This window comes from Sciurus vulgaris (genome assembly GCF_902686455.1).
Source record: "Sciurus vulgaris genome assembly, chromosome: 8".
NCBI classification, from domain to species: domain Eukaryota; kingdom Metazoa; phylum Chordata; class Mammalia; order Rodentia; family Sciuridae; genus Sciurus; species Sciurus vulgaris.
This window is the reverse complement of record NC_136468.1, coordinates 124,062,336-124,080,327: the sequence shown is the minus strand read 5'-3', so window position 1 is coordinate 124,080,327 and position 17,992 is coordinate 124,062,336. Positions and strand designations below refer to the sequence as shown.

Sequence of the window (17,992 nt, the reverse complement as noted above, 5' to 3'; positions counted from 1 at the left end):
TTCTGGTGACATGCCTAGGAAAACCTTCATCATTCTAATATTATATAACTTTCTCTGTTGTCTTGTACCTTATGATTTGGGGTTTTAAATACACAGGGTGAAGGGTGCCTGGTGCAAGCACCAGGATTCTGTTTCATGTGGGAGAACAGACTCTGGATACACAAGTGGCAATTTGCCAGCTGGCTACTTCAGTGGGGTGAGGTGGAACTGGCAGAATTTCCTCCAGTACTACCAGAGGTCATTGACTCATGAGTATTGTAGTTATTAGAATTAGAAGAAACCCACAGAGGTTTCCTTGGGCAGAACATAACATCTGTCACACAAATGGATGGAAGAAAGACTCCTATTTCCCTAAGGTCAGGCAGATAAGTCTGTGATCCAGGAAGGACAGAATCTTCCTGTGTTATATACTTGCAGGAGACCAGAGTAGACATTCTTGGAAATTCATGCTTCCATTCAATAGTGGGAAAGAAGGTTGACCAGGGAAGGGGACCCAGCAGTGTCAGGGACAGTAGTGAAGAAAGTAGGGTCAAAGAGGCCTCATTGAGAGGTGAGAGGGCTCTTGATTGGGAACTGTGGCCCTGGGAACAGAGTATGGAAGGAAAGGTCCTGGAGTAGGAGCAAGGGGAACCAGCTATCATTGTACCTGTGGGAACGCCCTTCCCTCCAGAGCTATGGTGCTGGCATTTGATTTTATGTGCCAGGTGAGTCAGAGTACTAGTGGGGTAGCAGCCGTGCCCAAGGGAGCCACATCCAAGTGGTTGCTAGTTCCTCACCTCCTGAAAAGGAATAACACCAACATCACTGTGCAGTGGCTGTATTTTGGAATGTTGTCTTACTATACCATATAACAGATTATTCTTTGACCTCTTTAACATAAACTTAGTGCTTCCTATGTGTCCAGGTACCTTAGAAATTAATTACTGTCATCCTCAAAGTAGTTTTGTAGGGAGGGCACAGTAGCACTGTTGACTTGGGTTTGGGGGCAGACTGGGACAGCCAGACTGTGCCTGCTCACCATAGGCCTCACTGACATTAGCACACTTCGAGTTTAATGTCCATGTGTATTTTCCCAAGGCATTCAATTTGACTTGGTTTTTGTTTGTTTGTTTGTTTGTTTGTTTGTTTTTGTTTTCTTTATCATACACTGATTTAATTTTTAATTTTTTTATTTTTATTTTTTGTGGTGCTGGGGATTGAACCCAGGGCTTTGTGCTTGAAAGGCAAGCACTCTACTAACTGAACTATATCTTCAGCCCTTATCATACACTAGTTTAGATGACAAGAACTGAGTCAGAGTTCTCATTGATAAATTGAGTTTTCGAATTTAGACACAGGGAGGAGATAAGGAACAAAAGGCCCATGCTGGACAGAAGTCGTGCCAGTTGGGCCTCACACTCTGTTCTCTATGTACACCATTCTCCTATCTACAACCCTCAGACATCTCTAAAAATGCCATCTTTGGATGTATGGTGCCTCAATACCCAGAGCTGGCCACTGGCCAGACTAGAATTGGAGTCCATGCCCTTCCTCCTCTGTCTACTTCCTGCCAGGCCTAGCTACCCTCTGCCTCCACTCACTCCAGCACATGCCATTCCCCAGTTACCCTGACCTTTACCTCTTTGATGTGCTCATTTGGGGTTTGATTCCCACAGTGCTTGCCATGCTGTCTCTTAGTTCCATATATCATGTCCCGTGAAAGTGTATGGCCTGTTATCTTATCCAACACTGATGACTGTCTTTGCATACAGAGGTGAATGCCCTTGTTTCTGCCCTTGGGGTGTTGATAGTATAATGGGACTAACAGACTGGAACCAGTGATTCCTACAGGACTTTTCACAGATGACAACAGGGTTTCTATGAGGCAGACAAGCAGGGGTGTCAGGTGGAAGCAATGTAGGAGGTCCCAACAGGGCTGTCAGATGTTCAAGCAGCGTGCATAGCAGCAGGGTCGCTGTTCCCAGGGCCCTGGGGAGAGCTGATAAGAAGCAAAGTAGGAGAGCCTCAAGGCAGACTGGGACATAATGTGGCTCCTTTCCACTTTTATTGGTAGTTGTGTGTCTTGGGTGGAGTAGGTCAAGGTTGTTAGGGTGGAAGTTAGACACAGAAACTCATTGGGAGGGATTGCCACATTTGTGATTTGAACTTTAAGGTATTGAGGAAGTGCAGGGGATTCTCAGGTGTCTGTGGCATGGGCTTTTGGTGCAGAGAGATGAGAATATCAAGAGGTTTTCTTGGTGTGAAGCTGCTAGCCACTCAGGCAGGGTCAGGCAGTGCCTTTAAGACCCAGTATGTTCTGGGGCAGGCCTGGACAGTAAGGACATCCTCAGACTCCCTAGTAGGTGGAGTTTCAGGCCTATAATAATGGGTTAGTTCACTGGAGGCTCCAGTCAAAATCTTGAGCAGGGAAAGAGGTGTAGCCATGGCAACCAAGAGGAAGCTAGTCCTTGGCTCAATGTTGAACTTGTGCAGCGTGGGTTACAGAAAGGGCCATATGCTCTTGAACTGGTTGTCTATCCATGTGTCCATCTTAGAGGGCTGGCTGATTGCAGTTAGGGAATGACTCCAGACCCCTGTGTGACTTGGTTCTAACACCATCCTTGCAACCTCCAGTTCTTTGGTGGCCACTTAATAGGTTTCTAATACTCTATGAACACATAGTCAATTTTGAACAGTGATGTGTAAGACAGCTGTTTAGGGTCTAGCCTTGTGAACTGACATCATTTTGCTCCTTGACCTCTCCTGGCCTGCATGCCCTTATCTGGCTCTGATCTCTAGTCTTTATTGTAAGAAGCTTGCTGTGGTACTCTGTTCTGTTTGGGGCTTTCTCCTTTAAGATAATTTCTCTCTCTCTCTCTCTCTCTCTCTCTCTCTCTCTCTCTCTCTCTCTCTCTCTCTCTCCCTCTCCCCCCCCCCCTCTCTCCCTCCCTCCCTCCCTCCCTCTCTCTTTCTCTCTCTCTCTCTCTCTCTTTTCCTTTTTAATTTTGAGACAGGGTTTTCACTCAGTTGCTTAGGGTCTTGCTAAGTCCCTGAGACTGGCCTTGAACTTGCAATCCTCCTGCCTCAGCCTCCTGAGTTGCTGTGTTTATATATGTGTACCACCGTGCCTGGTGAGAATTTATCTTCATTTACTTTTGTCCCATGCTCTAGTGACAGCTGTGGAAAGTTTTCTTTTCAGCATAAACAGAAGTAGTCATTTGGGTCCAGGTGGTCAGAAGGAATTGGTGGTGGCAAAGTGTAGCTTGGTGAGTGGAAGGGGATCTGGACAGTAGCTAGTGCTATTCCCAAGGTAACCGGGTCCTGACCTTGGTTACCTTGGTCAGGTAAATGTGTCTAGTTGGCACTTGAAGTGCTAGATTGAGGAAGGGGAGATCCTAGTGTGAATTGTGAAGCTATTTGCAATCAGTACCCAAGGAACAGGGGCCTCTGACCAAATGCCAAGACAGCCAGGATTCAAGGGTTGGCCTCTGCTGGAGGCAGAGTGAGATATTAACAGGCAGAACTGTCTGCTTTCTGCTTCGCCTGTCTTCTATTTTATGATCTTTAGATTAGAAACAAGAGCTAAAACATTTTTTAAAATAAAATTTGCAGAGGCTGGGGTTGTGGATCAGTAGTGCTCACCTAGCACATGTGAGGCACTGGATTCGATCCTCAGCACCACAGAAAAATAAATAAAAATTGTAGCAGGTGGAGTTAAATTTTTTTTTTTTTTAATATAATTTGCAGGACTGAAAACAGTGCTCAGAGAATTTTGGTTTATTCTTTAGCCATCAAACATGAAGAAGCTCTCTGAGCAGACACTGGAAAAGACATGGGAATGACAGGGCACTGGGCTTCCCAGGCACGTGGCCAATGGAGTGCCTTGCTCCTTAGCTCTCTAGATCTCATGTAACAGCCCTTCCTTCATGTTCTAGCTTGTCAGGATAGGCTTATTTCTGGCCTCCAGCCAACTCAGTGCTCCTCCAGTTCTGAGTCACTAATAGTTGGTGCCCATATTGTTCATGTCATCTCTGACATTATCCCTGGCAGGACAGGGCATCCTCCAGTGTGACTTCTGGCATTTGGTATACTTTGCCCATAGCTCATCAAGCTTGTTTCTTTGGCCCAATCTTAGTCATCCCACTATCTCAAAGCTTTTGCAGTAAGCCACCTTCTGGGTCTGGTCTCGGGCCATGCCCCAGGTGTCTTTGCTTTGTGGAAATCCACTATGTTATCTGGAACTGGCCAGTTTGCTAACTCTGACTAAAGTGACTGGTGGCAGCTTGGAAGGAATGCTCTTAGGAGCCTGGCTTAGCCTTCAGTGATTGGTACTCTCTAGCATAGAGCCCATCTCTATGATCTTGTTTCCCCTCAGGCTCCTCTGCACTCCTTTCCTCCTGTGTTCACACCTTGTGACCTGTCTGCACTGCCACCGGCCATGGCCTTCTGTTCCCTCTTAGGTAGCCTCCAGGCTGTCCTGCTGGGCTGAAAATGTTTGCTGTTTCTGCTGTACTTCTGTTAGATCCCCTATTGGTCCATACCTCTGTGGCCCTCATCCCCTTCTACGTCCCTGGTTTACCTCCCAGCCCCTCTTGACACTGCTGTTGGAAAGAGGAAAGAGGAACAGGTAGGGCTTAGGGTCACAGGTGAGTGACAGAGGTGTGCTCTGTCACTTCTATTGAAAATGCTCATTAATTTTTTTTTTTTTAAATGGTGGTAGGAATCGAACTCATGACCTTGTGCTTGCAAAGCAAGCGCTTTATCAACTGAGCTATCTCCCTAACCCTCATTAACTTCTTAAAACCTATCAGGTGACATCTCCATTTCCAGTGTGAAGTGCCTGTGCCACACTGGCTTCAGCTGTGTCCATCAGGTCCTCATCAGCCCCCTTGCTTGTGCCATGCTTTTGCTGTGCTTTCCGGTGAATCTGATCCTGCATTGCATGTGGTCTGGCTCTCATCTTACTCTTCTATATCATTCCTCTTCGCTTCTCTTGTGACCCTGTGGACCTTTCCATTTTTGCTTCTGCTCCACTCCTGGATGCCTTGTAAGCCGGAACCTGTTGCTTCCAGGTGAGAAGGCAGCAACAGGTTTCTGTGCAGGAGGAGAGGTAGGAACTCCAACCATGCTTGTTGGATGAAGAATCTAGTAGTACAATGGGTCAACATTGTTTTGTTGTTATTTACATGAAAACAGGTTTGTTTCTGCTATACTTCTAGCATTAAACCTCCTTTCTGTGATTTCTTTAGAGATCAGAGGTGTGATGCTGCAGCCTCACATGCACATTCTCTAGTTCCCTATTTGTGTTTGGAGTGGTGAGGTGCTTTCAAGCACCAGCTAGACTGGCCTTATTTATTTATTCCACTCAAGTGAGGCCACAGATCCCTGACAAGTTTCGTTTGTTTATTAGCAAGCCCAGTGCTGGGAAGACAGTCAGGGAGAAGACCTACACTCTAGGGTAGAAGGCAGACTGAGCAGACCAGAGCAGTATGTCCCTTGAGAGATGGATGCCCAGCCCAAGCCTGCTCTTATGTCTTCTTCCTTTTTAGCAGTGCATACCTGTTCTTTGTGTGTGTGTATGTGTGGAGGAGGGTAGTGTATGCTTATGCTGTCATCCAAGGGGAACTGAGTTCAGCTCATGTGCATGACTCTTTGTACCCTGGAGCAGCAGTGTGATATAAAACCTGTAATAAGATTTCCTCTCTTGTTATACCTCTGTTAGTAAATGTGTGTTTTTTTTGTTTTTTTTTTTTAGTGGAATTAAATTTATTACATTACAAAGGGACCTGGTTTGGCTTTTCTTTTTTCTTTTTTTTTTTTAATTAAAAATCATAAATTTACATAGGGCAATGTTTGATTCATTCTATTATTTTTTTTACCTTCCCCCCCACCCCTCCCACCCCTCTTTTCCCTCTATACAGTCCTTCCTTCCTCCATTCTTTTGTTTTTCACATTTGCGTGATCTGTCTCCTCCTGTCACCAGCTATAAGTTGTTGAATTTGGGACTGGTCTCTGGTTATGTTAGGAGAACATGAATTGTTCCACAGAGGGACCCTTTCCTTGGGAGGGACTGGGAAATAACTTCTGTGGGCCCCTTCATTTTATAGAGGAAGATTCTGAAACCGAGTTCCACTGTGCTCAGTGGAAGATTTGGGTAGGGACCCAGGACACTCAGAGGGCAGGAAGTATAGACTGGTAGACCACCCAGTGGTCTAATGCATGCTTGATTTTGTGTTGGTGGTGAGCAGTCTCTAAGGGACAGGTCCCCTTGCCCCTTGTGCCAGCAGCTTACTTTTGCTTCATGGTGACCACCTTTCCTATTCTTTTTCATGGCCCTGTCCTTTTACTTCCTTGTTCAGCTTTCTGTCATTGCTCTGTTGAGCATTCCTTCCTTCATCCTTGCTGAGGTAGGAACAGTACCTGGTCCTCCCAGGGGCAGCTGCCCTACAGAGCCTGATGGCTAAGACTTGCTATTGTGTGTAAACGTCTCTTCTTTTGTGTTTCAGCGAGGATGCCATGAGGAAAGCTGGTGTGGCCCACAGTAAATCTAGCAAGGATATGGAGAGCCATGTATTCCTGAAGGCCAAGACCCGGGTAAGTCATCCTTGGGTGGAGCCCCTTGTTAGAGAGGTTCAGAGAGGATTGCAGGTTCTGAGAACCCTCTGCCAAGGTCATAGGGAGTGAGTTATTTGGTTGCTCACTGAGTGATCACAGACGTGTTGACTTTGTATGTAGCATTCTCCTATGTCAATGGAATTAGGAGGATACTGGGTGGGCAGACTTTGTCCTCACTGCTGATACCTTTCATCTGTGCCCAGCCCCTATGAATCATGCAAGTAACTCACTGAAACCCTGTGTTCCCATGAAATGGAAAATGTTAGGAGTAAGCACTGGCTCTTTGCTGAGTTTAAGCTCAGCAGGGGTCCTCCCTGAGACCCATAGGCTCTGATGCATGGATGTATAAGTGCACCTATTCTCTTTTGTGAAGTGAGGCAGGTAGTACTAGTTAAGATTTGAGCCCTGGAACATCACAGATGGAGTGGGTAGAAGGATTTCTAAGGTGTGGACTCTTGTCTTTGGTTTCATATGACTGTTTTTCTTCCTCCATGGTCTCTTCCCAGGGCAGAGCCCTTTTAGTAGAAATGAAATGAAAAAACAGTGGTGTGTGTTTATGAGCACAATTGCATGCATATTGAGGTGGGGCAGGGTGGTTTCTGTTGTGTGGATATGTGTGATAAGCATTTTGTTTTTCTTTTTTTTTGCGGTACTAGGGATCGAACTCAGGGCCTTGTGCTTGCGAGCCAAGCACTCTACCAGCTGAGCTATCTCCCCAGCCCTGTTTTTCTTTTAAGAGCATTATTGAGATTGAATTCATATACTATACAGTTCACCAGTTTAAGGTGTATAGTTGTCTAGATTATTCAGAATTGTGTGAACTATCACTATAATCTAATTTTAGAATATTTTCCTAAAGAAATTTAGCACCTATCAGCAGTCACACCTTATTTTTCCCCAGTCATTAGCAACCACTTATCTACTTTCTGTTGCTATGGATTTGCCCATTCTGAACTTTCCATATAAATGTAGTCATACAGGACTGGCATGTAATTAATTGTTAAAGCACTTGCCTAGCATGCTTGGGGCCCTACATTTGATCCCTAGCACTGTTTAAAAAAAAAAGTAATGTGATTTATGGGAATTTTCGTGTTTGTATGTATGACTGAACCATGTAACAAATACACAATTCCTTTATATTACTAAATAACATTCTGTCTGTGGATGGGTAGATCATATATATGTGTGTGTGTGTGTGTACGCATATATATGGATATATATATCCATTTATCAGTTTATGGACATTTGGCTTGTTTACACTTTTGGCTATTATGAATAATGCTGCTGTAAATATTCATGTAAGATGTTTTTGAAGTGTGCATTTGGTACTGGGGATAGAACTCAGGGCCTTGAGTATATTAGGCAAGTGTATTCCTACTGAGCTACATCCCTAGCCCAGTGTACAAGTTTTTGTGTAGACTTTGAGTACATACCTAGGGGTGGAGTTGCTGGTTCATATGGTAACTCCATGTATAACTTTTTGAGGAACTATCAGACTATTTTCCAAAGCAGCTATACCATTTGAACCCATTAGAAGCTTATGAAGTTCCATTTTGCCCCAGTGCTTATCATTGTCCTTTTTATTATGGTCATCATAACAAATGTGAAGTGGTATCCACTGAGCTTTTGATTTGCATTTGCCTGGTAACTAATGATGTTCAGCATCTTTTCATGTGCTCGTTGGCCATTTTATATTTTCTTTGGGAAGATTGTCTAGTCATATCCTTTGCCTCTTTGGGGTGTGAGGGAGAAGGTGCTAGGAATTGAACCTAGGGGAGCTTGCCACTGAACTAAGTCCCGGCTTTTTTGGGGGGGTGGTGCCAGGCAGGGGGACAGGGTCTTACTAAGTTGCTGAGGTTGGCCTTGAATTTGCAATCCTCTTGCCTAAGTCTCCTGAGTTGCTGGGATTACAGGCATGCCCTTGTCCTGTTTTTTAATTGGGTTGTTGGTCTTTTCATTTTCTTTTAATAATCTTTTCAATAGGATTTTTTTTGGGGGGTGGGTACCAGGAATTGAACTCAGGGGCACTTGACCACATCCCCAGCCCTATTTTGTATTTTATTTAGAGACAGTCTTACTGAGTTGCTTAGTGCCTCGATTTCGCTGAGACAGACTTTGAACTTCTGATCTCCTGCCTCAGCCTCCCAAGTGACTGAGATTACAGGCATGCACCACCATGCCTGGCTTTTTAGCAGGATTTTAATAGTTCTTTATGTATCAGTGTACAGATCTATAATTGAATATATAATTTGCAAATATTTTGGGAATGGGATATTTTTACTGATTTTGTTTGTATTTTCTTATAATCGAACTTTGAGGCTTATTGAACTGACCATCTCAGCTTTAAATACATAAACACTGTTGGTTAAGCATTGTTTATTCATAACAAACAAGCCCCAAACCTAACTAGCATAAAGCAGTGAGTTATTTCTCCTGATTCTGTGAGTCAGAAGTAGGGACAATTGGAACTGCACAGCTGGACTGTTCTGCTGGTCTCACTTCTGACTTCTCATGTGGTTGCTTAGTGAGGGCAGCTGGGATAATCTGGAAGGTCCATAAAGGCTTCACTCAGGTGACTGCAATGTCAGTTTTCCCAGTATGGCCTCCACTCTGGTATCTCCAGTGGCAGAGCTCAGACTTTATTATAGCACTGTGGCTGGCTTTCAAAAAGAAGAAATGGGAGCTGTCAGCCCTCAGAGGTTCTAGAATATTATTTTATTTGGATACAGGAAGTCTGTGTGTGTGTGTGTGTGTGTGTGTGATATGGGGATTTCACATAGGGGCACTCTACTATTGAGCTATATCCCCAGCCCTTTTATTTTTTATCTTGAGACAGTCTCAGTAAGTTGCCAGGGTTGGCCTCAGACTTAAACAATTCTTCTGTTTCAGCCTCCCTAATTTCTGAGATTATAGGTGTGCATCTGGACACAGGAAGTGTTAAAGCCAGTACAGATTCAGGGTTGGAAAAATCACCTTTGCCTTTTGGCATGAGAAGTGGCCAGTGATCATTGCCCAGGTATCATGGAGACTACCTCAGAGACCCTGCCAGCAGCTGAGGAATAAGCCTTCCATCCCAAGGGATGTGCCTACAGGCACAATAGCCCCTCCCCATCCCAGTTCACTATGCCTTAGTCTTTCATTTACTGCATATTAAATTACTTATGCTGCACCCTAATGATTTCAGTCTATTTACTTTGTTTAAGCTGGCTCTCAATCCCTAATTCCTAAAGGAGGACCTGGCTAATTGGAAGAGAAATATTTTTGAGAACAGTGTTGGAAAATTCCTATGTCATTTTTACAGAAACATTGTTGTCTGTGTTTGTCTTTTTACTTACTGATCAAGCTCCACATGAAGGCAAACAAAAGTTGAGAACCTTCCAACAAGGTTGTTCTGTGGGTGGACTCCTCAGGTCAAAATTGCAACTCAGACACACTTTTACTTCCCCCGATGCCTGAGACCCTGTTAGAGCAGCTATGAAAAAATTTTAAAAAGTGGGACCCTGGACCAGGGTAAAGATAGGGAAGAATGATATCTCTATGGACCCCAAGAGGAGCTGGGAAGTAGTGAGTCATGAAGGTGGCGGATGATTTTCCATTGGAATTCTGATGTATTTGCAGGTCCAAAGATGCCTCTCTGAAGGGAACTGGAGAACTAATGAGCACTTTGAGCTCTTTAGTGTATACTCTAGGGCAGAGAAAACTTTGAGTGCTTTTCTTTAGAAGAATTCACCAATTTTCCAGGAGTGGACACATTCTGACATTGTCTGGCTCTAGGTTTCATGGCCAGATCTCATCTGCACACTCTAATGTGATGTCCCCTTGCAAGGTCATGTTCTGAGTGCTTCATGTATTGACTCTCTTTGAGTCCCACTTAGACCTATAAAGTGGGTACAGTATTATTTTTCCCTGTCAACATACAAGGAAAATTCAGGCACACGCATGCTAATTTCCCTGCTCAGAATACCACATGACTGGTTAGAGGAGAGCTGGGATGTAACCTAGGGGTCTGATGTCAGAGTGGACACCATGTCTCTCACTGATTCCCACCTGCCAGAGCAAAAGACATTCAGACACTCACTTTAATTCCTGAAGACTTTAATTCTCATGGATGGGAATCCTCTGTCTGAGGGAGGCAGAGGGAAACAAATAGAGCCATGCCTGGGTGGTGGGCCATAGTGATAATAGCAACTCCACCTATTCCAGGCAGCCTTCAGAGAGATTCAGCAGTCAGGGGTGTTGGCACTTCTGTCATTACCTATAGAGGCAATATGGAAAGATGCTTACTAAAACTGGGTATATTTCTGGCTGTTTTTGCTTACTTATCTTTTTTTTTTTCTTTAAATATTTTTTTAGTTGTCACTGGAGCTTTTTTTTTATTTATTTATATGCGGTGCTGAGAATCAAACCCAGCGCTTCATGCATAGTAGGCAAGCACTCTACCATTGAACCACAACTCCAGTCCTGCTTACTTGATCTTTTAAAAATTAACCTTAAAGAGTTGTTCCTTGGTGTCTGTGGGAGATTGGTTCCAGGGTTCCCTGAGGATACCAGAATTCACAGATACTTAAGTCCCTTGTGTAAAACACTTGCATAAAAACTGCACACATTTCCCTTATCCTTTAAACCATCTCTAGATTACTATAAGACCTAATCTAATGCAAATACTATACTGTATTGGCTAGGGAATAATGATAAAAGTCTATGCATGTTCAGTACAGAACACTATTTTTTAAATTTTTAAAATATGTTTTAGTTGTATGTATACATAATATCTTCACTTATTTAATTTTATGTGGTGCTGAGGATCAAACCAGTGCCTCACACATGTGAGGCAAGCTCTCTACCACTGAGCTATAGCCCCAGCCCCGATTTTTTATTTTTAAACTTTTATTTACTTATTTTTAACAAAGAAGGCCTTGGTGGAAGGTTTTGTTTGTTTGTTTGTTTTAATTTCCAATGGACCTTTATTTTATTTATTTATATGCAGTGCTGAGAATCTAACCCAGTGCCTCACACACGCTAGGCAAGCCCTCTACCACTAAACTACAACCCCAGCCCCACAATTTATTTTTATACATTTTGGTTTTTTTGTACTTGGAATTGAACCCAGCGATGCTTTTACCTTGAGCTACATCCTCAGTCTTTTTTTTTTTTTTTTTTTAAAGGCAGAATCTTTTAAAATTTTTACAGACTGCATTTTTATTCATTGTACACAAATGGGGTACAACTTTTTATTTCTATGGTTGTATACAATGTAGATTCACACCATTCATGCAATCATAAATATACATAGGGTAATACTGTCTGTTTCATTCTTCTATCTTTCCGTTCCCCCACCCCTTCCCACCCCATTTTCCTCTATACCATCCAAAGTTCCTTCATTCTTCTCTTCCCCCTGCCACCCCAGCTCATTCTGTATTGTTATCCACTTATCAGAGAAAACATTCGGCCTTTGGTTTTTTGGGTGTGGCCTATTTCAATTAGCATGATATTTTCCTCCTTCATCCATTTACCAGCAAATGCCATAATTTTATTCTTCTTTATGGCCAAGTAATATTCTATTGTGTATATATACCACAGTTTCTTTATCCATTCATCAACTGAAGGGCATCTAGGTTGGTTCCGCAATCTAGCTATTGTGAATTGAGCTGCTATGAACATTGATGCAGCTGCATCATTGTAGTATGCTGAGTTTAAGTCCTTTGTGTATAAATTGAGGAGTGGGATAGCTGGGTCAAATGGTGAGTCCATTCCTGGTTTTCTGAGGAATCTCCATACTGCTTTCCAGAGTGGCTGCACAAATTTCCTACTCCACCAGCAATGTGTGAGTGTTGAGGCAGGATCTTGCTAAGTGACTGAGGCTGTCCTCAAACTTGTGATCTCCTGCCTCAGCGTCCTGAGTCACAGGTGTTATAGATGTGCACCACCATGCCCTGCAAGACTATCTATTTGTCTGTCTGTTTATTTCGGAACTGGGGATTGAACCTAGGGGCCCTTTACCTCTGAGCTACATCCTCAGCTCTATTTTTTTTTTTTTTTTTAAATTTTGAGACAGGGTCAGACTGAGTTGCTGAAGGCCTTACTAAGGGTGAGACAGTGTGTGTGTGTGTGTGTGTGAGTGTGTGTGTGTGTGTATTCACTCATATTACAAATTGGTGCAAAAGTGAACCCTGACCAAAGAGGCCAAGAGCATTAAACTGGCAGGCCACTTGGGACTAATCAAAGAGGAACAAGAGCTGAACTACCAACCAACCAGAATAAATGGGCAAGAGCATAGATAATTAGGCCCATTGTTTGTGGAAGTGGGAGGTTGCAAATATCCATCTGATAAAAGGAGACACTTTCCTATCTTCAGCCTTTCTAAGGAACCTCAAAAACCCAAGGTCTAGCTCTTCATTGAATCTGAATACATCTTCTGCTATTCCTGTTGAACCAAGGGAGTTTATCTGCCCAAGTGTTCAAGGCATTGGAAGTACTGATTCTTAGAACTGAGAAAAGCATAAGGTATACATTAGAAGATGTAAGCATATGAAAAAAATGAGCATTTTCTTAACAACAATTGAGATCTCCTAGAAAGTCCTGGGGGTATGCTTGGTGCTACTTGTTCAGAGCAAGGCTCCAGTGTTATCACCATTAGTAGTGCTGTTTTAATGAACTCCATCTAAATGTGTAACTGTCAGGACTTCTGCTCTGCCCTTAGTAAACATACTTGTTCACAAGCCTAATTTTAAATTCTAATTGTTCAGTTTTCTATTGCTGTATTATGAATGTATCCAGACACCAAGAGAAACATTTTACAAACATCTATCAAGCAACATTTTCCCTAGTTTACCCATGAGAAAACCAAGTACAGGGCAAGTCAAAGGAAGCATGATGCTTAATTAGCTTGTTTGCTTGTGCATACTTGGATTCTCTCTTGCTCTCTTTGTTTTGTTGTTGTTGTTTGTTTGTTTTGTTTTGTTTTTTGTTTTCTCTCCTTTGCAGTGCTGGGAATTGAACTGAGGGCTGCTTTACCACTGAGCTACATCCCCAGTCCTGTAAGGAAACCCTGTCGTAAATAAGTAAATAAATGAATGCATACATTCATAATTTGAACAAACAAATCTAGTCTCTCCAAATTCTAAAGGCCAGAAGAGTAAAATCATTTATCACTGGGCAAAAATCACCATGTTGGTAGGACTGCACTCCCTCTGGAGACTCTCAGGGACAATTTTCCTTACATCTTCTAGCTTGTGGTAACTGCTGGTATCCCTTGGTGTATGAATGTGTCACACCAGGCTTCAAAACTCAGCATCATAGACTGAAATGTCTCTGTTCCATCACCTTCATCTCTGAGTGTGAATCTTTTTTCCTCCTCCTTATGAGGATACATATGATTGCAGTTAAGGCCCACCTGCCTGATCTCCTATCTCAGGATCCTTAAGCACATCTGCAAAAACCCTTTCTCCAAATAAGGTAACATGTATAGGTTCCAGGGAATCAGACCTGATAGGTCAGGGCTTATTATTTAGCCCACTAAAGATGGAAAGTTGACTAGTGATTGCCTAAAGCCAAGAATGCTGTGTGGGTAATGGAGTTTCCTTTAAGAGTGATAAATTTTTTTTTTTTTTTTTTTTTTTTTTTTTTACTGTGCTGGGGATTGAACCCAGGGCTTTCTGCTTTCAAGGCAAGCACTCTACGAACTGAGCTATATCCCCAGTCCAAAAATTTTTGTGGTGATGTTGAACAGCTCTAAATATATTAAAATCTTGAATGGTATAGTTTAAATGGGTGGATTTTATGGAAAGTGAATTGTATTTCAATAAAACTATGATGTATGTATATGTGTATATATGTATTTGTTTAGTTTTTGTTTTGAGATAGGGTCTCACTAAGTTGCTCAGAGCCTTGCTAAGTTGCTGAGGCTGGTGTTGAGGCTGACTTTGAACTTAGGGTCCTACTGCCTCAACCTCCCAAGTTTCTGGGATTAGAGGCATGTGCCACCATGCCCAGCTGAAACTATTATATTTTAAAAAATGGAATCAGTGACGGTAATAGAGAACACGTCTATCTGCCCTTGGTAGCAAAGTCAGGGCAGCATGGTTTACTTGAGTGGTAATGGGTAGAGGATGCGGTTGGGGCTGCCTTGGCTTGAGAATGCCCTCTGAGGTTTGATAAATTTTTTTTTTTTTTTTTGCGGGGGGGTGCTGGGGATCGAACCCAGGGCCTTGTGCTTACAAGACAAGCACTCTACCAACTGAGCTCTCTCCCCAGCCCCCTTTGATACATTTTTAAATTTGTTAGGAAAACTTTCAGAGAGATTCCTGGAGCCTGCAGTTGTTGTAGTTTGGCCTTTCTGTGTTCATCTTGAAGTGTTTAACAGGCAGATCTCAGCTTTCATGGTGTTGTATCCTTGCAACTGCAGAGCTTCTCCACACAGAGGACACACAATCAGGGCCCCACTGAACAATAACACAAACTCAGTCGGGCAGTTTTTTCCTAGCAGTTGGTTTATTTGAATCAGGATCCAAATGAGAGTCTGTTCTCCCTCAGGCCTCTCTCAGCCTGTAGAAAAAACAGCCCAGAAGTCCTTTACATGGGCCCTGATGCCTGTGGCTCACTTCTGTCTACCATTTCGATGTGAACTGGGTGTTAGACTGAAAGAGCAGACAGGTACAGTCTTGTTAACAAGAATGGATCCAAGGTGACCTTTTCTGGTATTTCTGGGTGTCTCGATGCTTCAAGGAGGCACAGTTGTTGAGGCTTTAGAGGGGTGGCAGCCTGACTCCTTGTAAAGTTCTTCATTATCCAGTAATTCCATTGTTTAATTAGGGATTGCAAAATGGTCATTGTCCTTAATTCTGGCTCTTCTTCCACATTTATTACATGGAATTTTTTTGTCAAGAAGCATTTTCTATCTTCAGGGAGTACTCCTTTTTCTTAAAAAAAACACTGTTTGTTCTAGACCATCCGGAATGCTTTTATTATTCCTTCCAGGGCAAAGAGTGCCCTCAGGGGCCCACAGATGGGTTCTCTTTGAGCCACATTTTAGGCTCAGGGCTGTATATTTGGTGTGTTTCAGTCCATTGTAGTAGTTTGCATTGATGTTTAGATGGTCATGTCTTCCTTCAGTGATAGTGCCCATCCCCCCTGCACTCTTAGGATTCCTTACATGACCCTTTTAGTCTTTTCTAGCTTGCTGATATTTAGACTCTGGAAATGCCTGTTCCTCTAAGGATCCCTGAGTCCTTTTTTGAGGGTGAAATGGCATTCAGTGCACACAATTGTGGACATGGCTCTGCTTATTGCTTTTGGGCTTTTTTGTGAATAGGACTAAGAAATAAAATGAAATAACAAACACCTCATAAGTCAGGTATGGTGGTGCTACCTGTAATCCCAGCAATTTGGGAGACTGAGGCAGGAGAATTTTGAGTTCAAAGTCAGCCTTAGCAACTTCGTGAGACCATGTTTCAAAATTAAAAGGAAAAATAAAAAACCCTGTAATATTACACCAATGTTTCCAATTCAAATTAACTTTATAGTTTTTTTTTTTTTTTTTTTAATTTGGTACCAGGGATTGAACTCAGGGGCACTCAACCACTGAGCCACATCCCCAGCCTATTTTGTATTTTATTTAGAGATAGAGTCTCACTGAGTTGCTTAGCACCTCATCGTTGCAGAGGCTGACTTTGAACTCGAAATCCTCCTGTCTCAGCCTCCCAAGCCACTGAGATTACAGGCATGTAGGGAAGATAAGGTGCTTACCTGCCCTTGACCTTTTTTCTGGAGCTATTGTGGCAAGTTTGGGTGCTTTTGGAGCAAGGGAGTACCATTGTCTCTCTGTCTGGACAGGGGTTGAAAATTCTCACACCTGGGAAGGTCAGTTAGGATACCATCAATAACAGACAAAAAATAAGCAGCTGGGGGTGTAAATGATAGCCCAGGCCTTGGGGATTAGTGGTGCAATGTCAGCTGCTTTTGCTGACCCATAGACTTAGCTCCCACGTGTTCTTTGGTGACTTGCTTTTGGGAGAACGTAAAAAATGTGTTTCATCCATGAGAAAGTCCCTTGGCCATCATGGTGACTTACTCTCTCTTTTCCATATAAGTCATCCCTTCCTCTCCACACACCCTTAAATCTGCAGAGTTGGATTAGACCTTGATGACTTTGCCAACTCTAGACCAGTAGTGGCAAGTAGATACACAGCATGGTAGTGTCTACCCATCTGTCTTCTGACAGTGAGTGTAACTAGGTCCTGCTTCTGTGCAGGAGTTTGGGGCCTCATTTATCATGTCTTGTGTTTATGTAAACATAACTTTTTTTCTTTTGAACCTACTCCCTCCTGTTTTACCTTTCATGGTAATGGAGAAAACTCAACAAATTCTTTTAAGGTCTTGCCGACCTACAAGGTAGTCCAGGGCCCTAATCAGAGGTCAGATGTGGACCTGGCTGGCTTCCAAGTTCTCTTGCCCTAGACCTGATTGCCTCATTTCCATTCCTGAGCTTCCTTTGGCCCCTACGCTTCTATTGCTCCCACTTACCAGGTCCTTCAGGGACTGTGTCTTGGCAACTGACTGGGGTCCCCGCCCCCACACACATGTTATCTTTCCTACTAGAAATCGATGGGGCTGTTAGAATTTTGGAGTACTGATAGAGTACCTCAGTGTCCCTTTGTTCCAGCAGTGTCTCCTTGTACCTTTGTCTTCCCAGCAGTTCCTCCTAGCTTCTTTCCATTGGGCCTTTCTCCTTCCTTTTACCCTGTGCTAATTACCCTAGCTGAAAAATAGTAGTGTGGTGGAGTGTGGGAATAGGCGAGGGATGATAGAGATGTAGATACAGTGTCTTTAGGTTTTAACCTTCACCCAGTCCATGTTTATTTTCTTGTCCCTTTCCCCTGCTGTCTTGTCTTCTGTCTAGTGGACTCTCAGTACCACAGTGACTTGGAAGGACAATTGTGCAGCAGTGTAGGAGTAAGGGCTTCACCCTTCTGGGTTGCCTTGCTGGAAGGATGGGCATTTCCTTGGAGAAGAAATATGCTTCTCTGAAGTAAGATTTTAACTTAGACATCCTTCTGTTGTCCACAAGATAGACTCTCAGTAGTGATTTCCCCAGAACAACTTTGAGTGCCCACAGGACAGTTATTAGAAGGCGGGCCCTACTGGGCAGTTCCAAAATATGGCAGCCTAGACAGAGGGCCTAGGCAGTCAATGGCTTTTACCTGTCACATTCAAATGGCATTTTGCTCCCTCCCTTGCCTTTGTAGTTATCAGAGAAACATGGATTCCAAGGAGGCATAGCCAGGGGCGCCCCATGCAGATTTGTGTGCACATACCACGTTAGCAAGGGAAAGGCAGCAACAGGCTGGTGGTGAAAAGTGAAAGCTCTTCTATACCAGTAATGCAAAGGCAGCAGCGATCT

General features: G+C 43.2%; 1 protein-coding gene across 9 annotated transcripts in view; it reads left to right on the top strand.

The window, feature by feature from the left end:
- Positions 1-17,992, top strand: part of MED15 (mediator complex subunit 15) — an 84,760-nt gene that overhangs the window by 15,113 nt on the left and 51,655 nt on the right. For all 9 annotated transcript variants that reach the window (XM_079151997.1, XM_079151999.1, XM_079151998.1 and 6 more), the window contains exon 2: positions 6,486-6,573. In XM_079151997.1, coding sequence (XP_079008123.1) covers positions 6,486-6,573 — 88 coding nt within the window. The remainder of the gene's footprint in view (positions 1-6,485; positions 6,574-17,992) is intronic.